General features: G+C 37.2%; 2 protein-coding genes across 3 annotated transcripts in view; one reads left to right on the top strand and one right to left on the bottom strand.

Moving 5' to 3' along the window:
• The window catches only part of LOC129802484 (uncharacterized), a 37,789-nt gene extending 29,890 nt beyond the window's left edge, over positions 1-7,899 (bottom strand). Inside the window, exons 1-3 of the mRNA XM_055848358.1 lie at positions 7,722-7,899; positions 7,230-7,640; positions 7,057-7,177 (exon numbers count right to left, since the gene is read on the bottom strand). Of these exons, the coding sequence (XP_055704333.1) occupies positions 7,057-7,177; positions 7,230-7,640; positions 7,722-7,773 (584 nt within the window). The 5' untranslated portion in view covers positions 7,774-7,899. The remainder of the gene's footprint in view (positions 1-7,056; positions 7,178-7,229; positions 7,641-7,721) is intronic.
• LOC129802477 (vacuolar protein sorting-associated protein 35) lies at positions 7,886-24,432 on the top strand. Of its 2 annotated transcripts, none has more exons than XM_055848346.1 (5): positions 7,886-8,054; positions 8,359-8,557; positions 8,617-9,288; positions 13,683-15,233; positions 23,933-24,432. In XM_055848346.1, the coding sequence occupies exons 1-4, from the start codon at positions 8,052-8,054 to the stop codon at positions 15,227-15,229; spliced, it is 2,421 nt and encodes an 806-aa protein (XP_055704321.1). In that variant the 5' UTR covers positions 7,886-8,051; the 3' UTR covers positions 15,230-15,233; positions 23,933-24,432. The 2 variants fall into 2 exon arrangements, with proteins under 2 accessions (XP_055704321.1, XP_055704320.1); XM_055848345.1 differs by having other exon boundaries at positions 8,037-8,186.
• Positions 24,433-25,707: the final 1,275 nt, after the last annotated feature.

Here is a 25,707-nt window from a genome sequence, read left to right as displayed (position 1 = left end):
CTCAAAACTCAAGATATAAAAATTGAGAACAGTTGCCAGCGCCATTTGCGGGAGAAAACAGCGCCCTCATGTGGAGAAAAATGTTATCACTAGCAGTGACAGTGAATTATTTGCAATTTGTTTGTTCTTGTTTGGCAGTGAGAATATTTTTCAATATACTGTTAGTTTTTATTTTTAATTGCTCCTTTTTATTAAACTTGTTTAGATCAATTTATTAACCATATATTTTTTTCTTCATTAAATTTTCAATTATTTTTATCTCTATAAAAATTATCCAATAAAAATTGACAATTCGAAAAAACTCACACAACTTCTGGTGAATTTGGTAAGCTATCATTTAGCTGGTGAATAAAAAAAAGAATAAATGCATATTAGGTGAGATTCTTAACAATCTCACCTACTATAATCCTAACAAAATTTCATGTCGTCCGATCGACCTCAAACTTGGCCAAAATGTGTTTCAGCACTTCCTGATCACGAATATATATGTGGCTATTTTACGTTCCCGGCCGGCCGGCTGGCCGGCCGGCCGGCCGGCCGGCCGGCCGCTCTTTGGAGCTTAATAGCTCCTAAACTAAAAAAGATATCGACTTGCGGTTTTCGGCAAAGGTTATATATCGGGTGAAAATTGCAACTTGGTGCATTGACCCCCCACCCCCCACCCCTCCTTCCGCCATTTTGAAGACCCCCCTTTTTTTTGTTTTCTCAATAGCTCCGCCCCTATGGCATCGAGCGGGCTCAAATTTTAGTATGTTATAGCTGGGTCTTAGAGCTTTCCATCAATACCAAACTTAAGGTCCCCCGACCCCTCTGACCCGAGCTATAAGGGTCCAAAAAAAATTTCTTAAAATGGCCATAACTCCGGTTCTAATTGTCAGAATTTAAAAAGTGAGGGCTTTTTGGAAAGCTCTCGTGAAATGCCACTTCCCCTTCTAACATCGCAAGTTCATAAAACCACCGCTAGGGGCGCTTTTTTTAAAAAGAAAATTTTTAAATCTTAAAAGTTAAATAACTCAAAAATTCCATTGTGCATCGGGCTAAAATTTTAGTATGTTGTAGCCGTTGATTATACCTATCAAACAAAAAAAACCTTAAGTCGATTCAAAACCCCCGACCGGAGCTATAAGGGGTCAAAGTTCGAACATTGACCGGCCTCTATCTCCGGTTCTAATTAACATAGCGACCTAAATTTTACCTTTTTGGTTTCGTCTCGATGAGCACTTTCAGATGGAAGTTCAAAAAGTCACCACAGGTGGCGCTGTGATAGCGTCAAAATTCATCGAAATTCAAAGTCACTTTCCTCAAAAACGGCATTGTGCAAGTTAATGAAATTTTAGTATGTTGTAGTCCAGTCTAAGACGTTTCCAAAATGGTGCGTATGCGCGCTGTGGTTTCAATAGAACCGGAGATATGAGGGGTCAAAGTTCACGAAATTCAAAAAATCATATCTCCGGTTCTATGTGACCGATTTTGATGAATGAGGGCTTAAACGAAAGATCTCACCAAATACTACAACTTTCTAGAACATTTGAACTTCGTGGGACCAACACCAGGGGCGCCACAGTCGAAAAACCAATTTCAATATCACATAACCTCAATTATCTCGACTGTCGCTAAACCGATTTTGATGATTACTTCGACATAATTGTAGAGCACATTTGTCTCTACATTTCATCTATACATCATTTTCCACTCAGACTACGCTATCACTCCGATTTTGCCGTTTAAGTGTGAAAAAATTGATTTTTCCCATAATAACGCTTTGAAATCACTCAGATGCCAATTTGACTGCCTCTACTCCACCAAGACACTTAAAATGTGGTTTTAAATGGAAAGTCCCACAAAATACAACAATTCTTTGATTTAGTTGAAGTTCAACAAATGAACACTTGGGGCACTCTGGATGAAAAAACGAGTTAAGAAACAAAAAACCTCGCTTATCTTGGCTTCTGAGTAATCGATGAGTTCAAGTTCTACGGCAAAATTATAGAGAACATTCTGGTCTACATTTCACCCATATATTACTTTTGTGCCAGTTCATCCAAATCCTTGATATTTTGGTTTAAATACAAAATTTGTATAATTTCACGAATTTGATTCAAGATAACTGAATGGCGTCTCCCAACTTCAGCTCCAAATCGAATTTGCATGCACTCCGAGTTAGCTCACGTTAAGAATCTCACCTACATAAGCCGGTTAGGATTATCTGTCCCTTTTCTCTATGTTTTCTTAGCTGAGATTCTTTACAATCTCAGCTTTTTTTAATACAAAATAAGTCAGACTTATTTATGATTTATGTTTTATTTTAAAGTATAATTGAAAATTGAATTGATCGTTACGTTTTAAGTTTTTTTCTTTTAGTAAATATACAGTCACATTTTTATTGGTCGTTGTTACATTTATATGGATCACCTATATTTATCAAAATAAAGCGACACTAAAGCCCATAAAGATAAAGATGCTGTCCTGAGTTTATGCCTGATACCATGTTATAAGTGAGGAATAATTTATTATGCTTTTACAGTAATTAAAACCAAATACTATAGAATATTACCTCAGATTATAGACTACGTAGGGAAATCTTGACATAAAAATAGTCTCTGTCCTTACTATTACTATACACAGTTTTTTTTTAATTAAGTTAACATCTTGCACTGAGAAAAAAAACGGGGATGCGATTAACTTTGTTTCCTCATAAATTTGACACTTTTTAGGTGTAAAAATATATCAACATTTTTTAATGTTAATTTTACACCTTTTTAAGGGTAAAATTAACATGAAAAAGGGTAACTTTAACCCACAATACACCTAAAAAGCATAATATTTACAACGATTTCGGATCAATACTGCAGGGTAAAATTAACATTTCCGGAATGTTATTTTAACTTTTTCGGATTTCTCTCAGTGTGGAAACTGAAGCAAAGAGCAATTATTCAGAAAAAATATTTTGTAAAATTATTCGTAAATGTTTATAAATTCCTATTGAGGACTTACGAAATGTCGTAAATCGTATAGGGGAGACCGGGGTACTTATAGCCAGGGGTAAAAGTAGACAGTGGATTTTTCTCGTTTTTCTTAAAATGTACATCGAGCAAAGTATTTTTTAATGAAAGCAGAAACACATTCCAATATTCCCAGAAATATTTATAACTCTGATCCTGTTATCCTACAATTTAGAAGCATTTTTATAAAATGGGTATAAAATTGTAGTTTTGATGGTACAATTTTTTGACCAGGATTTGGTTTTATGAGTTTCTAGTCAAGATTTCATAGTTTTACCTCGTTTCTGGTTTAATAAACCTAATTAAAAAATATTTTTCACTTGGATAATAATTATCCACATTTTTATATAAGATGATAAACACTGAAACAGCCCTCGGGGCAGTTGTAGTCACTCTTCCGTGGCGGGCTAAAACTATCAATGATTTTTCACTAATAGATGGATAATTGTTAGATGAAAAAGTACTATTGATATTCCAAGCAATATTGCCATTTGTATGAGCAACTTGAGAAATAGATTTTTTCAGAATGTTTGCATTAATTTTGCCTCAATTACAAAAATGTCATAAAAAAGTTGGCTAAAGCCCTTTTCTTTAGGTTTAAGTAACATATTTAGCATCAGTGGGCTTCAGTGTATCAAGTGAAACAATATTTGGTATCTCCAGTTTAAAATTTCATCTGGGAAACTAGTGGCAATTAGTACCCCAAAAGTGGCTATTTCTACCCAGGCAGGGGTAAGTGTAGCCAATGTGCCATACTTTTTTCATTATCCTCTCAAGAAAAAGCCAAGGATTTTAGAGCTTTGAACTACACTGTTTCATATAGCCAATATCCTAATGCTACTTATGAAACATAAAAATATTTGACAAAACTTATCATTTTTTCACAAGCCACTCGCGAAAAAAAAGCTTCATTTGCTGGCTAATTCTACCCCTGTCTCCCCTATTAAACCCACAAAAAAGTTCGTAAAGTAAATGTTTATATTTTTTCACAAACATTGTTCCGTAGCATATAATCAATTGATGAGTACGATGAGCATTTTTTATTCTTTAATAAACACCTGTTCGTAAATGTTCGTAAGCACATAAAAATGTTCGTAAAATATCGTCATTTGTTCGTAAAGTTTTTTTTACGAACATTTTGTAAGTCCCCAGTAATAAAACCATTTACGAACAATTTTACGAAATATTTTTTTTCTGTGTAGAGGGCATTTTTGTATTTTTTTCTGCAATCTAATATTAATAATGCATATTAATAATGCAATCTAATAAGCCGGGCTTCTGCCCTGAAAGATTCCTTAAGAAGACCAAGGCTTATCGCGGTCAATTGCCCGGCAGCGACCCAGCTATTGTAATCCTGGGATTTTCTCTCAGATCGATGAAGTGCTCAGATCGAGCTGAAATTCACAGGGTATATGTTTTGAACATTCCTGATGCCAAAAATCTTAAGTCGGCAATTTCGGGTCCGGCCGGCCGTCTGTCCGTCCGTAGTACGCAATATGTTCGGTCCAATATTTTCATATATTTTTTTTAAATATCGTCGGTTGCGGCTACCTCTGTCATATCTGTATTTGTTTTGTATTTGCATTCCGAGCAACTACATTACAGACGTCCCCTCTTACGTGAAATGCTGACACAAAAGAAATGCAGATACGACAGAGATAGCCGCAACCGACGATATATATACTCGCGCGTACGACGATTTCTGTGCAATTAGTTTTTTGAAAAACCGGTTCTTTTTTTTTGTATCCCCCCTTCCCTAACCCCCCTTACCCAGGTCTTAGGTCATGAGATCTATTTTGACCAGTTCCCGATATTTACACAAACACCTAGCACATTATTTGCTGTACTCGAAAAAACCGGTTCTAAACCGGTTAACTCTTTCGTCTCTTTTGGGACTCTGAGTACCCAAAGCAGCATATGAATATTCAGTGAAAAACTTTTTAATTATTCAGAACTGATAAAAATTCAATTCTTTTGGATAATTACAAACTATAAGGATGTCTAAATGTAAGATATTTTTAGTAGGACTTCAATTAATTCCTGAGCTTTCACGGGGCGTGTATTTTTCGCGGATTTTCGCGGGGTGCGTATTTTTTCGTAGATTTTCGCTGGGCGCCATTTTTTTCGCGGATTTTCGCGGGGCGTGAATTTTTTCGCGGTGTGTGTATTTTTTCACGGATTTTCGCGGGACGCGTATTTTTCGTGGACTCTCGCGGGGCGCGATTTTTTCGCGGATTTTTACGGGACGTGAAATTTTTTCGTGGATTTTCGCGGACTCTCGCAGAGCGCGAATTTTTTCGCGGATTTTTGCGTGACGAGTTTTTTTCGCGGATTTTCACGGGGCGTGTATTTTTCGCGGATTTTCGCGGGGTGCGTATTTTTTCGGAGATTTTCGCTGGGCGCCATTTCTTTCGCGGGGTGTGAATTTTTTAGCTGTGTGTGTATTTTTTCACGGATTTTCGCGGGACGCGTATTTTTTAGTGGACTCTCGCGGAGCGCGGTTTTTTCGCGGATTTTTACGGGACGTGAAATTTTTCATGGATTTTCGCGGACTCTCGCAGGGCGCGAATTTTTTCGCGGATTTTCGTGGAGCGCGATTTTTTCGCGGATTTTCGCGGGTCGCGTGTTTTTTCGCGGATTTTCATGGATGTAAAGTTTTAAGCCTGTATCTCTCATAATTTCCGAGAAAATCGAGTTTAAAGATTTTTAGACACTTTTATGTATTTCTCTTCCAATTTTCCTCATTTTCAAGTGAAACTTTACACATATCAAGCCTGAAGGAGGCTCTAAATGGATGTAAAGTTTGAGGCCTCTATCTCTCACAGTTTCCGAGAAAATCAACTTTAAAGTTTTTCAGATACTTTCATGCATTTCTCATCCAATTTTCCTTATTAATAACTATGTTACATAAAGTTTAAGAATTATTAAACCAAATTTGCACTATTTATGTATAAATATCGTTCGAGTTTGCCAAAATCCAAATTTGTAATGAAGGAATCGCACCTCTATAAGCTGATCTAGGCTTATCACTGACTTTTTGCTTGTGGAACCCAGGAAAAAAAGGCATAGGCTGTCAAGTTTGTCAGAAAATGTGAGATGTTAGAAAAAATATTTTATAAAACTGTTCGTAAATGTTTGTGAAATCCTATGGAGGACTTACGAAATGCTTGTTAATCATATAACCCACAAACAAGTTCGTAAAATTTTGTACTTTTTTCACAAACATTGCTCGGAAAATGATCATTTGACGAACATTTTTTGTACTTTTACAAACATTTGTTCGTAAATGTTCGTAAACACACAAAAAAATATTCGTAAAATTTTGTCATTTGTTCGTAAATTTTTGTTTGTCTGGAAAAAAAATTACGAACAAATACGAACAAATGACAAAATCTTACGAACATTTTTTTGTGTGTTTACGAATATTTACGAACAAATGTTTGTAAAAGTACAAAAAATGTTCGTCAAATGATTATTTTACGAACAGTGTTTGTGAAAAAAAGTACAACATTTTACGATCTTGTTTGTAGGTTATACGATTTACGAGAATTTCGTAAGTCTGCCATAGGATTTCACAAACATTTACGAACAATTTTACAAAATATTTTTTTCTGTGATGAATGATATTCATTTAGTAACTTGAAAAAAAAATCAACTTTCACGAAGCAGCAACGTTACGAATCTGCAAAACCTTCCCCTATCTCCTCTTTTTTTTAAATTTATTTTTATAAAAAAAAGCTTGTTTATTTGAAAAAATAAAATAAAATTTGAACTCATAAAATCTTAAAAATAGCGAAATCACATTTAAGATGTACGATAATTGCCATGCTTTATCTCTTTATCATTTTCACCGTTTTCACCTCTTTTTTCTCAAGTATTTCTGTTTTCTAAGACCATAAAGAGGGCAGAATGACTGATCCCGAGAACAGAATTATCAAGTCAGTCACAGTTATATAAAATTCAGAATGTGATAATCCATTATCAAAAGAGATATTGTATATTTTGCATACATTCTAAATAAATTATAATGCCAGAAATCTCCTTCTTCACTTACCCCAATTCGCTGCTAAGTGCTGAGAATCCCATTGAAATATCCCTGCCCATGTAGAATTGATATTCCCAGACGCAGGACATGTGAATTAATTCCGCATGACTCAGGCAAAATGCGATGTTTTCTGCAAAGATTTTTCTGGTTAATCTTGGATTGGGATATTGAGATTGACGTACCTTTGACGAGATTTTTGATCTTCAGTTCCTCCGCAAAGGCTTTCAGAACTTCCTGAAGGAACTCATGGGATTTTTTACTATCCCAGCTTTTAAGGACTGAAGGATTTTCCTTGTCTAATTTGGAGAGTGCTGAGATTTGCTTAGCGATCTCATGGGTGTTACTGAGAATTTCCTGAAGGGAATTTACAGTGGAGTCTAATTGTCTGCAGAGGGGCTCCAATTCATCCGGGAATTGCGTTTGTTTCTCAAGTGCTTTGCATTTTGTTGTTTCAATTAGTCTGCAAATGGTGATTCCTTTCCTGTGGAGAGTCTGCCAGGAAGTGTAATTGGTGGATAATTGCTGAAGTATCACCAGAAGTCGTTTTGTCAAGGGGGAAATTTCTTGAGCAGGTGATCTTGGAGATTTAAAGGCTGGAAAGAATATTTTGTAAGTCCGGGAATCATGATTGAGGTTATGTTTCTTTGTTTACACGTTAAACCAGATAAACTCACAGAGATTGAGAGAATCCAAGGAGATATTGTGTTTCACAGGAGTCCTAGACATTTTATAAATGTAAGAGTAACTTTCCCATGGGGTATTCAAGAAGAAAATGTGAAAAATCAAGAGAAAACTCAGCTGTGCTCACGGTGCTCACATTGTTTTGATACAATTGCAGGGAAGGTAAATTTCGGAAAATTTTCCGGAACTATTCGCAGCAACCGGGCCGACCGGGCCATTCGCAGTTTCGAACAGGTTGATGGCGCTGGCGTCTCGAAAACAATCGAATCGATTTTGATTAATTTTTTTATGAGGAGCAGCTTTTATCAGGAAATTTCACTGATATGGTAAGTGCACGGTCATTAATCTCATTCACCAGTTTACAGTGCGTGGTGTGAGTTTGGTAAACAATGTACCCATGGAGTTCGCCGTCGTACAATTCGTCCGGAGGACTGAGGAAGTCAATCCCTCAGCAAATGGTTAATTTTCTCAGTTTTTCCGCACAATTTTCATGGGGAATTGGTGTTTGTGGTCAGTGATGGGATTCAGGGGCTTGCAGTGTCCTTCTAGTGTGTCAGATTTGTGGGGCAGGAGGGGATTTGTGTGTGTGGGAAGTTGGGGATACTAAAGTGAGGTTATGTGTCATTTCAGCCTCAGACTCCAGTCAATTCGGCCATGGATGAGCAGGAAAAGCTCCTGGGTGATGCCATACAGGTGGTGCAGAGTCAAGCATTCCAGATGAAGTGTTTCCTGGACAAGGGACGCCTCATGGATGCCCTCAAAGGAGCTTCGACGATGCTGGGTGAACTCCGGACGTCACTGCTGTCGCCCAAGAGCTACTACGAACTCTGTAAGTCCTCCCATTTGAATCCCCGTTTTCTTTAGCCTAATTCCCATGCCACCGTTCAGACATGGCGATAACAGATGAACTCCGTCACTTGGAACTCTACCTTCTGGATGAATTCCAGAAGGGACGCAGAGTTCCGGATCTCTATGAACTGGTTCAGTATGCGGGGAATATTGTGCCGCGTCTGTACTTGCTCATAACCGTGGGTTTGGTGTACATCAAGACAAATGGGGCTCTCAAACGGAGCATCCTCAAAGATCTCGTAGAAATGTGCCGGGGCGTTCAGAATCCCCTTCGCGGACTCTTTCTGCGCAATTACCTGCTCCAGTGCACCCGTAACATCCTCCCGGACAGCCTCACGTCCACCGAGGACAGTGAGGGCACGGTCTACGATTCCATCGATTTTGTCCTGATGAATTTTGCCGAGATGAACAAACTCTGGGTCAGGATGCAGCATCAGGGGCATTCGAGTGAGAAGCAAAGACGTGAGAAGGAACGGGAGGAATTGAAAATTCTCGTGGGGACGAATCTCGTGCGTCTGTCTCAGCTCGAAGCAGCCACTCTGGACACCTATCAGCGTCTCATTCTGCCCGGAATTCTGGAGCAAGTGGTCAGCTGTCGCGATGCCATTGCCCAGGAATACCTCATGGAGTGCATCATTCAAGTGTTTCCGGATGAATTTCACCTGCAAACCCTCGATCCCTTTCTCAAATCCTGCGCCCAATTGCAATCAGGTGAGTGACTATTCTTACGTAACGCAATTACACAAAGACCCGAATCCGCCCATCCGGAGGGGCTCCATTCAAATGCATTCTCTGCTATTCTAAGTACCAAGCCTCATTTGCTATTTTTGTGGAATTTGTGGTGCTGCTGAGAAAATGTGGGTGATAAGAGAACGATAATTCATTCTGTTGGTTTTTTTCCCCACCACTCTGAACGCACGCATTATCTCACAATTTCACTTTGGCGGAGGCTACGAAGGCTTTGGATATTATTTGTGCTCAAATAGCAGAAAGTGATATATCACTTGCTGACCACACTCTTTTTTTTCTTTCCATTTTTCAATGAAAAGCGAATTTTTGAAATTTATTTTGAAAAGATAAAATCACAACAGATAATTTTGGGTCAGTGGCGTTAGATCAAAAATTAAATTTTTTACACTATTTAAAAATAAAATTCTTTGAAGTGGAAATTTTCAAAATTTATACTGAGTCGGTTCATAATTTCTTGCGCATTTTCGAATTTTCAATGCAACATTGGAAAACCAGTGATAAGCCTAGATCAGCTTCCCACCCGGCAAATTCTGCAGAATTCTGCAGAAATTCGTCAGATTTGAAAAAGTAACTGCCAAAAATTTTGCAGAATTTCTGCAGAAAATTTTATGAATTTTCGGCACTTTCCTCAAGATGTCGTTCTGTCAAAATGGACTTGGAATATTTTCTCTGAAATTATTTATCAACTTGGTAGAATTTATAATCATGATTTTCATGATATATTTTATATAAATACTGCGAGGGTATGCTGTCTATAGAGAAGGATTAAATAGCAGTATTAAACATACTCCCGAACAAAAATTCTGCATTTTTTGATAAATTGTACAAGAATTTTCTTGAGAACAAAAAAAAATTTACGATGTGATTTTTATCTGAGGCCTTTAAAATTATTTATTATTTATGAAAAAATTATTATTTCATTTCATTAAGTATATTTTCGTCGAAATAACCGTCTCTGAAGTAGCCATTAGGTAACAGATGTGAGACTTCGCTTACTCGAGACAAATTTTGATAGCTTTGGTTATTTGCCGTTTATTAGATCGCTAGTGCGGTTTTTGAATGATGGTCGTTAAAAAAGGAAGAAGAAGACAAATTGCGCAATTACAGAACGAAGTTTTGCTGGGTTATTGCAGGTGGGATTCTTAACGAGAGCAAACTCGGATTGCATGCAAATTTGATTTGGAACTTAAAATGAGAAATATTATAGTAAGGTGGGGTAACTGGATCGCTCTCCAAAGAGTGCTAATTAAACGCTTGTTTTTGGACCGATGGAATTCTTTTTTACTTCTTCTAAATCCATAGAATTATTCACTTTTTCATTCAGAAACATAATTTAAAAAAAAATATATCAAAAATATTAAAGAAAACTTATAAAATAATGATAATACTGAAATAAGTCAGCATGCACTAACTGGGTCGCCTTTTCGCTAATTCACTTTTAATTAAACCTTTGGATTTAAAATACTTTTTTCACAAGAAAAAAACAATAAATGTTTTCAATCAACCAGTTGTCATTAGCGAAAATATCACTGCTAAAAAATTTTTCAGTGAAGAACCCAGCTGGCACAAGATTAAAATGAGTCGATTACACTTATTTAATGGATAAAAACGATAAAAATATTTTTGCTTTTTATACAACTTGAATAGTTATATTATGTTACTGTAGTGACTACATTACGGAAATAAAAATAAAAATATTATTTTAAGTGTATTAGTCATAAACGATCCAGTTAGCGAAGCGCCCGGATTAGCATACTTGACTATATTCAGCAATTTGGAATCAAATTTCTGAAAAATTGCAATTTTTTTATTTAAATTTTATTTTAAATTTAAAAACGACAAAATCGGCAAAATTTGATATTTAGACGAAAAATAGACATAAATGTTCTCTACTATTACGCCGAAGTAATCATCAAGATCTGTTGAGCAAGAATCGAGATAATTGAGTTTATGTAATAGGAAAATTGGTTTTTCGTCCGTGGTGCTCCTAGCGTCAGTCCTACAAAGTTAAAATGTTTTAGAAAGTTGTAGCGCCTTGCAAGACCTTTAATTTGAGCCTGCACTTGTCAAAATCGGTCAAATAGAACAGGAGATAAGGCATTTTGAATTTCTTGAACTTAGACCCCGCATATCTTCGGTTCTATTTTAACCGTAGCGAACTTACACCACTTTTTGGAAACTCCATAGCCTAGACTACAACACACTAAAATTTAATCAACTTGCACAATGCCGTTTTTGAGAAAAATGAGTTTGAATTTCGATGAATTTTGACGCTATCGCAGCGCCACCTGTGATGACTTTTTTAACTTCCATCTGGAAGTGCTCATCGAGACGAAACCAAAAAGCTAAAATTTAGGTAAAAATGTTAATTAGAACCGGAGATAGAGGCCGGTCAATATTCGAATTTTGATCCCTTATAGCTCGGGTCAGGGGTTATCGATCGACTTAAGTATTTTTTTTTGTTTGATAGGTATAATCTACGGCTACAACACACTAAAATTTCAGTCCGATGCATAAAGGATTTTTTGAGTTATTTTACTTAGAAAATTGAAAAATCTTTTTAATAAGAGCGCCCCTAGCGGTGGTTTTATGAACTTACGATGTTAGAAGGGGAAGTGGCATTTCACGAGAGCTTTCCAAAAAGCCCTCACTTTTTAAATTCTGACAATTAGAACCGGAGTTATGGCCATTTTAAGAAATTTTTTTTGGACCCTTATAGCTCGGGTCAGGGGGGTCGGGGGACCTTAAGTTTGGTATTGATGGAAAGCTCTAAGGCCCAGCTATAACATACTAAAATTTGAGCCCGATCGATGCCATAGGGGCGGAGCTACTGAGAAAACAAAAAAGGGGTGGTCTTCAAAATGGCGGAAGGAGGGGTGGGGGGTGGGGGGTGGGCGGTCAATGCATCAAGTTGCAATTTTCAGCCGATATATAACCTTTGTCGAAAACCGCAAGTCGATATCTTTTTTAGTTTAGGAACTATTAAGCTCCAAAGAGCGGCCGGCCGGCCGGGAACGTAACTTAGCCCCCCATATATTCGTGATCAGGAAGTGGCGAAACACATTTTGGTCAAGTTTGAGCGCGATCGGAGGACATGAGATTTTAGTAGGATTATAGTAAGTGAGATTGTTAAGAATTTCACCTAATAAGTTCATTGAAATCGTTGAATAAACATTAGAGATATGAGTCCGGTTCATATGGATATAGTAATAATCGGATGGGACTCATCGTGAGAAAGATCTCGATCTTAGATACAATATATACTAAAATCGCTTCAGAAACACCGAAAATATGGTCCAGTCAAGACATTTTTGGTTATAGCTCAGGTCAGGAAATACCGAGTGTGGAGTGTGACCCACCGTTGGAAAGGTCTCGACCTCAGCTACAACATACTGAAACTTGAAGAAAAAGCATCGTCTTGTTTTCGAAATATTCGAGATCGAAATTTTGAAAATCGATTTTTCGATTAAATCGGACCAAGTTGGAGTGTCATAAGGGTTGTATATAGTACTCTACGAGAGATTTCCATGTGGCCATTTGGAAATTCAATTTTTGACCCCTATCAGTTCGCATCTGGGGTATCGGCGGCGGGACTTAATTTTATTTTAGTCGAAAGCTCTTAGGCCCAGCTAAAACATACTAAAATTTGAGATATATCGATGCCATAGATAAGGGCTAAGTTATTGAAAAAGGAAAATCTGAGGGTGTTCCAAAATTATGGAAACGTGGATTTTCGGGATTTTTGACGCACTCGTGATCTTATAAGTGTCAAAACGTGTAAATCCAAAATTTGGGCTCGATCTGACGAGGTTGGATTTCACCTAGGACCACAAAAGCTGAGATAGAAAAGAATCTCAGTTGATTGCTTAAGAAAAGCACATTTTATAATATTTTAGCATGATTAACAAGTATATGGACAAATAAAAAAGTATATCCGAGAAAGGTTATATCATTTACAGGTACTTTACCGATTTTATTCTATGCAGCCAGGTTGGAAATTTTACCACTTCATAATACTTTCTTTGCAAAAATCCACAAAGAAAATAAGTGCTCATAAATTACCACAAAAATTATCCTTAAAATGTCTCTCAATTTTGAAAAATTAAAATTAATTCTCTTTTTTGGTTTTTTAAAAAACCTCTGGAAACTATTGCAAACTTTTTATTTTGGAGTAGAAAAGACGCAAGAAATTTTGAACTGATCTCAGAATAGATAACCAAACAAATTTAGTGTAATTTAATTTAATTTAATTTAATTAATTATTTTGGGGGGATTTAAAAATTTCTTTCAAAAATATTAAATTTTCAGGGTAGGCCTTCATTGTTTCTAAGACGCAAATAACCTTTGTGTTTCAGGTGTTAATGTGAAGAACATCATAATATCGCTGATTGATCGTCTGGCTGCGTTCAATCAGCGCAACGGGAAGGGTGCCATGGGCAATGAGGGTGGTGAGGGCGGTGAGGGTGATTTGGGTGTTGAGGTGCAGCTGTTTGAGGTGTTTAGCATTCAAATTGCGAATATTGTGCAAGTACGCACGGATATGCCCCTGGAAGATACTGTATCGTTGCAGGTGGCATTAATAAGTCTCGCACAGAAAGTCTATGCAGATCGGGTGGATTATGTGGATAAAGTCCTCGAGACGACAAATCACATTCTCGAGCGTCTCAATATGACGAGTATTCCGCATACGTTGACGGTTAATCAGGAGTTGTCGCGTCTTTTGCGAATGTGCGTGGACTTTTACAGTGTCCTGACAATTCTGCAATTGAAGTTTTTTGCGCCACTTTTGGAGAAATTTGACTATAATTCGCGAAAATCCCTGGCACTGTATATTGTGCTGAATATTCTGGACAATGAGACATTGATACCGACGTCAGAGCAGGCTGATAGTGTTTTGGGAATGTTGGGACCGTTGCTTAAGGATCAGGATGATCAGCCGGCAATGAAGCCGGATGCGGAGGATTTTGCCGAAGAACAGGGAATTGTGGCGAGATTTGTGCATTTGCTCAAATCCGATGATCCCGATACACAGTACAAAATCCTCCAGACGGCCAGGAAGCATTTTGGTCAGGGTGGTGGTGCTAGGATAAAGCATGTACTGCCACCAATTGTCTTTCAGGCATTTCAATTGGCTCACAAGTACAAGAGTATCAGTGAAGAGGATGAAATGTGGGATAAAAAGTGTCAGAAGATTCTGCAATTTTGCCATGGAACAATTTCTGTTCTGGCAAAGTCAGAACTGCCAGAATTGGCATTGAGGTTGTACCTTCAGGGGGCGCTGTGTGTTGGACAGATTGGTTATACAAATCACGAATCTGTGGCATATGATTTTATGACAAGGGCATTTTCACTGTATGAGGATGAAATAAGTGATTCAAAGGCTCAATTGGCAGCAATTACACTGATTATGGCGACTTTTGAGCAAATGACGTGCTTCAGTGAGGAAAATGCTGAACCATTGAGGACAAATTGTGCCCTGGCAGCTTCAAAGTTGCTCAAGAAGCCCGATCAGTGTCGTGCAGTTGTCACGTGTGCCAGTTTATTCTGGAGTGGGAAGCAAAATGGGGGTGAGATGCATGATGAGAAGAGGACATTGGAGTGCCTAAAGAAGGGTGCTCGAATTGCATCTCAGTGCCTGGATCAGGGAGTTCAGGTGCAATTGTATGTTGAACTCCTCAATCACTACATATTCTACTTTGAGGCTGGACATTCGGGTATCACAGTTCCCATTCTCAATCAACTCATCACGAAGATCAATGAGGAACTGCCGAATTTGGAGCCGTCGGAGGAGACTAAACAAATTGAGATGCACTATCAGAATACAATGGCTCACATTCGGAATAAACTGGAGAGTTCAGAAACTGGCCTAGAGGCGGCATATGCGGGAATTATGCTGAACTAGAAATGTAAGTTCACTCAAAAAATTATCTTTTAAAATTGGGGAAAGTGCGCTACCTTCGGACTTCGGATGACTGAAGCTTCGAACAACTCATTTTTTTTTTTCAAGAAATGAGTTGCCCAAAGCTTGAGTCTTAATATTTATGGCAAAAAACAAATGGTCAATAAAAAGTCAAAAGTGGTCAGCAGAAAATCAAATTTGATCAGCAAATAATTCGAAATAATCAGTAAAAATTTTCAATTTTGTCAGTAAAAAGTAAAATTTTGTCAGTAAAAAGTTAAATTTGGTCAGTAAAAACTTCGAATTGATCAGTAGATATATTCGAGTTGATCAGCAAAAAATTAAAAATGAACAGCAAAAAAAATTTAAAAAGCAGTAAAAAATTAAAAATGGTCAGTAAAAAAATATCGTCAGTACAAAATTAATAATGAACAGTAAAAATATTCGAGTTGAACAGCAAAAAATTAAAAATGATCAGTAGAAATATTCGTATTGATCAGTGAAATATTAAAAAGTGGTCAGCAAAAAATTAAAAGAGGTCAGTAAAAAATTAAAAGTGGTCAGTAAAAATAAAAATCGGTCAGTAAAAAATTAAAAACAAGCAGTAGAAATATTCGTATTGATCAGTGAGATATTAAAAAGTGGTCAGCAAAAAATTAAAAAGAAGCAGTAAAAAAAATAAAAAACGGTCAGCAAAAAATTGAAAAAGGTCAGTGTTCATACATGAACAATATGCTAGTGAGCAAAGAGAAGAGAATTTATTAGCCCCTTGCGGTGCAACGACGAATTTATTAGCCCCTTGCGGTGCAATGACAATTGACACCGCACGGGCTTTCCTCTATGACGCGCGCGGCTACTTGAGCCATTTGTTTTTCTCTTCTCTTTGCTCATCAAGCACTTTTTTAAAATAATTTTCCCACAATGAAAATGGATTAGTTAGCAAAATTATTTGTATATAAACCCGAAATTTTGAATCAATAAATCACTTCCAATTCCACAACCATCGTGGTCCCATCGAGACATCAAGCTTTTGGTTTGAAGAAATACTTCAAATCCAAACAGCAATGGAAACCAGCACCATTCTAAAGGAGCAGGAGAGCATCGCCAAGACCATCGAACGGCTGCGGACGAACTTCAAGAAGGATGGCCCTAGCAAATGGAAAGCGCCTTACCTTGAAAACAAGGTTAAGGAGCTCAACTCATATTGGAGGCAGTTCGTGACCAACAATGCGACTCTCACATCTGAGCTCCCGGGAAGTCATCCTTATATCCTGCATAAATTATACCAAGAAACCAAAACCGTTTACGAGGATTTTATGCGAAAAATCAAAAACTGCCCTGAGTTTGAGAAAGACTCTAACTCAGAGTCGGACGATACTCCACCATCAGATGCGGGGTTACTTCGACCATCAAAACTTTCCAGTACTATGGAAGGTGTAACAGTGACGTCTGAATCTTCATCTGACGTCATCCCAACAACAACAACACCAGTAGTTACACAGGCCGTGTACACTGGGACAATTCCACGTCAATACGACAGGGTTGCGACAACCAGCAACAACGCAGTTACTACTACTAGTTCCAGATGGAATCATCCCATCACCACGACTGAGCATCCGCTCAATACAACTACGCCAACTTGGAATCTACCTTCTACAACAACAGGGGTGGACAACTTTCCGAACAACTCTCCATTTTTGGGAAACGTCAATACCTGGCCATCTTGGGCTTCATATGGTGTACAGCCAGTCACATCAATCTACAATCCAGGGCAATATCTGCCACCTTACGGGCAATATGGTGGACAACAAGGCCATCTCCCGGCTTGGCAAAAAACCCATTTGCCAAAACTCCCACCAGTTCAAATTCCAAAGTTTAACGGAATTTATAAGGATTGGTATAAGTTTTATGATGTCTTCAAAAGCGTCATACACGACAACTATAATCTGGGGAACGTGACCAAATTTCAATATCTTCTCTCTTACTTGGAGGGGGAGGCTGCAACCTTGGTTTCAACACTTCGGCTTAGCGACACGAACTACATCGCCGCTCTAGAGATACTGGAGGAACGCTACAAGAATCCCCGACGCATTATTACTTCTTACTTGGACATCGTTGTTGACCATAAAAAGTTGGAGCATCGCGTAGCAGAGGACCTTTCATCTCTTCACGGTGCCATTCGGGAATGTCTAACTGGACTAGCAAACATGGGCTACAAAACCAATGAATGGGACGCCATCATAGTGCACATCGCCATGAAAAAGCTGGACAGCGAAACACAGCGTCTCTTTGATGAAAGTTTGGATTCCGCAAAAATAATGCCAACATTAAAAGAATTACTCAGTTTTTTAATGAAGCGGCATCACAATTTGTTAAACAACGCCAAGAAGTCTGCTAAACCAGAGAAGGCTGCAAATACCACTAACAAGAAGATCTTCTATTCTACAGTCCAGTCTTGTGGTATGTGCAAAAAGGAACACTCAATAACTAAATGTGAAAAGTTCATAAAACTGAATACATTTAACCGGAAGAAAATGGCTGACAAACTGGGACTCTGCGTAAATTGCCTCATGCATAAGCGCGATGAGAAATGCTTCAGCAAGAAAACATGCTACGAATGCCAAAAACCACACCACACTCTTCTCCACTTTAAGAAGGAGGCAGAGGAGAATGAGCAGTCCAATAATACAAACGAAACTGCTTCCGACACAGACACATCAAATGACGAAGAGGTCAAATCCCTTGCAATCCGCAAGGAACACACTGTCATGTTGCCGACAGCGCTCGTGAAAGTGAAGTCAACATCTGGGCGGACGGAGTTACTGAGAGCTCTTGTAGATCCTGGATCACAAGCAAGTTTTATCACCGAAGATGCCGCTCAGAGTCTTCAACTTAGGAAGAACCAAATCAACACTACAATCTCTGGAATAGGAGAAACAACAGCTGGCTCATCCCGTTACAAAGTCCAGCTTACTATGGGTCCAAGATTTCCGTCATCTTTTGCGATGGAGATTTCCGCCTTCGTGCTACCTAAAATCACCAATTCTTTGCCAGAAAAGGCAATACAACTACTAAGCGAAGATAATCACGACAACAAAATTCTTGCTGATCCGACTTACATGACGCCCGGCCCAATTGATCTACTTTTAGGGGCTGACGTGTACACATATATCGTGGAGAATGACTTGAGGAAAGTCAAAGACGGACAGCTCACTATGCAAAATACCAAGCTTGGGTGGACCTTGATTGGGAAAACATCGACCACACCAGACTCTCCACGAGTAATAAGCATGATCTCTGTTATCAAATGGGATCAACCACTAGACCAACCTTGGGATATAAATGACGACACACCCAAGAAGGCAACTGCTGTGACTGCAGAACAACGGGCCACTACTGATAGAAATGCCTTAGAGTTCCGCCCCCCCGCAAGACCCCACTTTGGGGGATTCTCTAAAATTGATGTAAAATCACACTCGGATCCAGATGGAATAATCCAAGTGGCGACTGGGAAGTTCAGAGGATATAAGAAGGATCGACCAGTCCATAAGCTCTGCCAATTATCTACGAACGTCCATGATCAAGATTCCGATCTTTCCACTCGTAACAAGGATTTACCTTCAGGATCTGAAACTGAAAAGCCCAACTCGACAGATGCTCCAGCCAATATCAAAATGTCAAAGAGGCTCAGGAGAAAGAAGACATCTTCAATGGTTTCTAACCTAAAGAAAATTACAAAAGTTGCTCCTTGCAGATGGGCAACAACTATACTTCATGCAGTATTCATATTCTTCATGCTATTCAATACTATGCTAGCCACAATTAACAACCCAGACATACCCAACATCGAAGTTTTTGTTCCAGAACCGGGACTTTACATTGAGAAGATGGGGATTGCACGTCTACAACGTGGGAATCTTCAAGTGGAAATCACATACACAACAGCTGAAATTCAAAGAGATCAGGAATTAATCAACGCAATCTGGGACAAGATGTCGTTGGCCTGCAAAACGGCAAGCGAAGCCGTGTCGGACGCTGATACTACTTGCACACATAACATCAATCACCTCCAACATAAGAGGGATTATTTACTTGAGGAAATCAACCGTATATCAGAAAAACAAGGTGTACGCAAAAAACGTGGATTACTTGGCCAAGCAGTGACATATCTCTTTGGGGTTAATGATCAAGTATATGCAAGCATTGATCAACTCAAGGAGAGACAGGAAGACACACAGAAGCTGATCAAGCAACAATCATTGATGCTGAGTACAAAGGTGGATCTGTCCAACACCATAATAGAAAACAAACTTCGGAAATTTGATGAAAAAATAATGCAGATCAACGAGGCCATAGGTGAAATGGCCAACTGGTATGTTGGAATAGACCACAACCGAGTGCGCATTGACATTTTAACCACCTACATCAATGCTGCTGACTGTTACGAGGAATTCGAAAGGAAACTGACCAACATTCAACTCGCGAAAGATGGGAAGCTAGATTTACATAGCCTCGTCACGGGAAGAACCCTCCAAGACACTATTCAAAGGACATTGAGGCACATCGGTCCAGACTTTGATATACCCCGAAGGCAACGAGAGCCAAGTGACTACATCTTTCGGGACAGTGAACTTGTCATCTTCGGGAAATACCCCATTCTCGAAAAGGATGAGTTTCATCTCATTCACATAACACCAATTCCCATAGCAGTGGAAAACGGCACATTCATCGTGCCAGAAATAGAAGCAGACACAATGGGAATCGATTTCAACAAACAGATTTACTTCACATTAGAGGATGGACACAATCAGTGTTCTCCTATCGGTTCCGGGGAATACTACTGTACACTAAGTCTCTTGCACAACATGGATCAGAACCCTAACTGCGTAATCGACGAAATATATCATCGACACCCAAAAACCAAATGTGAGATGATAGCCATTCGCTTAGAGGGGACGTTGTGGAAGAGGTTAGCAATGGAAAACACGTGGTTGTTCATTGCTTCACAACCTACGTCCGTTGCAGTCATCTGTATGGGGCATCGAGAAGAGAAGCTGCTGAAGAATGCTGGAATTCTCCGGATTAAAGAAGGCTGCGTTATCAAAACCAAGAGGCAAACCCTTCATTCAACGATAGAACACCATATGAAGGCTTCTGCTACATACATTAAGCCTTTAGAGTTTGCAGTCGTAGAGTCTTCCGGACTCAGAAAGATCGCTATAATTGACCCGAAGCCAATCATCAATGGGCAGAACTTATTCCACCAAGCCAAAAATGTGGAAGTGCCCGAACCACCAACATACGGAGAAATTATAACCCATCCAGCAGTGAGCAGTGGATCCGTCTTGCTCATCATTGGTCTACTTTGTTGGATATCCCGGAAGCAGTGGAAAAGGCTCTGGAGCAAGTGCCACAAACCAAAGGAAACACTGGCCGAGAAGTTTGGAAAGCTGCGGATTTCTCAACCAGCTCATACTGCCCCCGGCCAGGATGTTCATACATGAACAATATGCTAGTGAGCAAAGAGAAGAGAATTTATTAGCCCCTTGCGGTGCAACGACGAATTTATTAGCCCCTTGCGGTGCAATGACAATTGACACCGCACGGGCTTTCCTCTATGACGCGCGCGGCTACTTGAGCCATTTGTTTTTCTCTTCTCTTTGCTCATCAAGCACTTTTTTAAAATAATTTTCCCACAATGAAAATGGATTAGTTAGCAAAATTATTTGTATATAAACCCGAAATTTTGAATCAATAAATCACTTCCACTTCCACAATCAGTCAGTAAAAAATTAAAAGTGGTCAGTAAAAAATAAAAATCGGTCAGTAAAAAATTAAAAACGAGCAGTAAAAAATCAAAATTAGTAAGTAAAAAATTAAGTGGTCAGTAAAAAATAAAAATTGATCAGTAAACAATTAAAAGTGAACAGTAAAAAATTAAATGTGGTCAGTAAAAAATTAAAAGTGGTCATTAAAAAATTAAAATTGGTCAGTAAAAAATTTAAAATTGGTCAGTAAAAAATATAAATTGATCAGCGAAGAATTAAGCCAGTGATAATCCTAAATCAGCTTATAGAGGTGCATTTCCTTCGGGATCGGGAATCTTCGTTTTTTCCATTTTGTCTTTTACACTTTTGTTTTTCCCGGTTTTTTCTTTGGAATCTTTGTCTTCGGTAACTTATGCTTTTTTTTGAAAACTTCGTCTTTGGAAATCTTGTCTTTCATACATTTTTCACAATTTTCATAAATTTTGTCTGTAACACATTTTGCACAAGTATATTTTATAACTTTGCAAAAATTTCCTTTTCACTCAAAAAATTTCCATTTGCCCCAAAGGACGAAACTAAAAACCTCCCAAAAACAGAAAACTTCCTTTTGCCCCGACAGACGATACTATGATAACTTCCCTAAACACAGATAATTTCCCTTTGTCCCAAAGGACGAAACTAAAAATTTCCCAAAGCACAGAAAATTTTTCGTAGCCCCAAAGTACGAAACTAAAAACCTCCAAAAAAACAGAAAATTTCCCTTTGCCCCGACAGACGATACTGATAAGTTCCCAAAATACAGAAAATTTTCCTTTTCCCAAAATGACGAAACTAAAAATTTCGCAAAACAGAAAATTTCCCTTTGCCCTGAAGGACGAAACTAAAAATCTCCCAAAAACAGAAAATTTCCTTTCGTCCTGATAGGCGATACTGTTATCTTCCCAAAACACCGTTGTCCCAAAGGACGAAACTAAAAATTTCCCAAAATACAGAAAATTTCCCTTTGCCCTAAATAACGAAACTAAAAATTTCCCAAAACCGAAAATTTCCCTTTGCCCTGAAGGACGAAACTAAAAACCTCCCAAAAACAGATAATTTACCTTTGTCCCGACAGGCGAAACTGTTAACTTCCCAAAACATCCTTGTCCCAAAGGACGAGACTAAAAATTTCCAAAAATACAGAAAATTTACCTTTGCTCTAAATGACGAAACTAAAAATTTTCCAAAATACAGAAAATTTCCCTTTGCCCCGACAGGCGATACTGTTAACTTCCTAAAACACCTTTGTCCCAAACAACCAAACTAAAAATTTTCCAAAATACAGAAAATTTCCCTTTGCCCTAAATAACGAAACTAAAAATTTCCCAAAACAGAAAATTTCCCTTTGCACCGACAGATGATACTGGTAAGTTCCCAAAATACAGAAAATTTCTCTTTATCCTAAATAATGAAACTAAAAATTTCCCAAAATACAGAAAATTTCCCTTTGCCCAAAATGACGGAACTTAAAATTTACCAAAACAAAATTTCCCTTTGCCCCGACAGACGATACTGATAACTTTCCAAAACACAGAAAATTTCCCTTTGCCCCAAAAGACGAAACTAAAAATTTCCCAAAACACAGAAAATTTCCCTTTGCCCTGAAGGACGAAACTAAAAACTTCAAAAAACACTATTGTAATATCATTATTTTATTTAATAAAATATATTTGTTTAAAATATATAAAAGACAAGATTTCCACAGACAAAGTTTCCAAAAAACAAGGGTTACCGAAGAAAAAGATTCCAAAGACAAATTGGAAAAAACAAAATGGAAAAAACAAAGATTCCGCAAACCCTTGGAAACTATGAGAGATAGAGGCCTCATAATTTACACCCTATTAAAGTCTCCTTTAGACTCAAGATGTGCGAAATTTCACTTGAAAATGATGAAAATTACTGCTCATTTTTAATTTTTTACTGACCACTTTTAATTTTTTATTGTCCATTTTTTATTTTTTCTGACCATATTTTATTTTTTACTGCACATTTTTAATTTTTGCTGGCCAGTTTTTTACTGTATTCAATATTTTCAATTTCTTGTTGACCACTTCTTGTTTTTTTATTGAACTTTTTACTGACCACTTCATTTTCTACTAATCAAATTTTATTTTCTACTGCCCATTTTAAATTTTTAACTGACCACTTTTTATTTTTTACTGATCACTTTTTATTTTTTACTGATCAAATTTTATTTTTTACTGATCATTTTTAATTTTTTACTGACCATATTTTATTTTTCACTAATCACTTTTTAATTTTTTGCTGACCACTTTTTGTTTTTAACTGACCATTTTTTATTTCATACTGCTCATTTTTAATTCTTTGCTGATCACTTTTTAACTTTTTACTGATCATCTCGAATATTTCTACTGCTCGTTTTAAATTTTTTGCTGACCACTTTTTTATTTTTTACTGCTCATTTTTAATTTTTTGCTGACCACTTTTTTATTTTTTACTGCTCATTTTTAATTTTTTGCTCACAAAGTTCAATATTTGTTTACTGCCCATTTTAAATTTTTTACTGACCACTTTTTATTTTTTACTGACCACTTTGTTTTTTACTGATCATCTTTTACTTTTTACTGATCATGTTTAATTTTTTGCTGACCACTTTTCATTTTTTACTGATCATGTTTAATTTTTTGCTGACCACTTCATTTTTTACTGACCGCTTTTAATAAAGTACTGCTCTACTGAGCAGTACTGATCTTTTAAATTTTTACTGATCTTTTAAACTTTTTGCTGCCCTTTTTTATTTTTTACTGACAATTTTTTTTATTTTTTACTGATCATTTCGAATTTTTTGCTGACCAAATTTGACTTTTTACTGCTCGTTTATTTAATGCCAATATTTATTAGAAAAAGAACGAACTTTTTATTCTTCTTTCCGTTTTAGTTGCAAAACCTTCCCACGAAAAGCGGAATTTGGATGTGTTATTTGTGAGAATTAAGGTAAGAGATGATAATCTTTTTCCATTTCAATTTTTGGAGATGTGTATATAGAGAGAAAGGACGGGAGAGGAACAGAGAGAGAGAGAAAAGGATATATTTATTTTGGAATTTTCACAATGAAAAAAGAAAGTTTAATAGACAATTTTAGAGTTTTCCTGCTCAACACATTGTAAGAATAAAAAATGCCCAACAGAAAAAGTCCACTCTCCCTTGTACTAGTATTTTTATTAATTAGAAAAAAAGAGTAAAAAAAAAGAATGAATCCATTTAGAAAGACAGAGTTTTACGTGAATATTTTTACAAAAAAAAGAAAGAGGAAAATTGTGCACTGCAAAATGTTCTTTCCCATTTTCCCAAGGCAAAAGAAGTATAGCATGAACGAGTGAAATACGAATATTGTGTATAAATGAGAAATGATTAATAAATATAAATTATATCCATTAACATTTTTATCGTTTTTCTTTGACTTTTCAAAGGGAGTTTTTCAGTTTTGTTCGTCTTTGATGCAGAAATTCAGTTGAAGCTTATGAATGTTTTAAAAATATTTTGAAACGTGAAACATGCATGAAACATTTATGTGAAACTCGATTAAAATATCGTCGGTTAGATCAGCAACTGTGCTAACTGACAACATTTCAGGAGACCATTTTTTCTCTTTAATCATATTTTAATAAAAAGTAAACCCTGAATGAAGTTTTTATCTTACAAATTTCGAAAGAATAACATGTAATTTGTCTGTTATTGCAAAGAAATTGGAAAAAAGTAGATTTTTTACACAAAAAATCAAGCATTTCCTAGAAAAATTCACAATATGTAGTTGTACTAACTGACATCGTTGTTATAAAGTCTATCTGCAGTGTATGGAATTTTTGAAGATAGGTAGCACAATTGTTTATCATAGTGAAACCTTAACAAGGATAGAATTTTTTTTATTGTTCTATTGACTCCGTAGATACCAGTAACATTTTATTGTCATTTAAAATTTACTCCGAACTTTATTTTCCGAGTGTGTTTTTTTATCAACGCTATTTTGCTCTCATTGATCTCTGCAAGGTCTGCAAACGATTCCTCCGTAAAGTGTTACATTCGTTATATTAATCCGAAAATGAAATATTTGGAAAATAAACGATCTCTGATATATGAAGACATACCTACTTCCACAATGCTTAAGGACCACATGAGAATTAGCGTGGAAAAAGGAAATTGGCACCAGATATGTGACAGGAATTTATAAAACTGTTCTGGCCATATTGAAAAAAAAATTTGGCAGTAACAAAGTTCTAAATGATTGTATTAAAAATTAAAACAATACTGAATCATGAGATATCAATTTTATTTCTGACTTGCCACTTTGTTTAGATTTTTATCCGTTTTCAATTTTCATACATAGTCTCATCATCTGGATTTATGTTTGCACTACTTAGACTTACATCGACCATTTTTGGGTACTCAATGGGTCAAGTGGTAGAGCACTCGATCTATGATACAAGTGTCCCGGGACCCGGGATCGAATCTCCTTTAGGTCACCAGGAATTTTTCTGGCGTTAAATGTGTTCGAATTGAATCCAGTGAGCTTCACTGCACTTGATTTCACGCGGCACGGCAAATAGAAAAGTTGCTAAAAAAAATGCGCCCTTTTTTTCAGTGTATTTTTATGCTAACTGCAGAAAAATTGGTAGATAGCGCTGTTGCTGACAAACTTTTGTGATTATCGTACAG

This window comes from Phlebotomus papatasi, chromosome 2, assembly GCF_024763615.1.
Source record: "Phlebotomus papatasi isolate M1 chromosome 2, Ppap_2.1, whole genome shotgun sequence".
NCBI lineage: Eukaryota > Metazoa > Arthropoda > Insecta > Diptera > Psychodidae > Phlebotomus > Phlebotomus papatasi.
The sequence above is the reverse complement of the archived record's forward strand: the minus strand, read 5'-3'. Positions and strand labels throughout refer to the sequence as shown.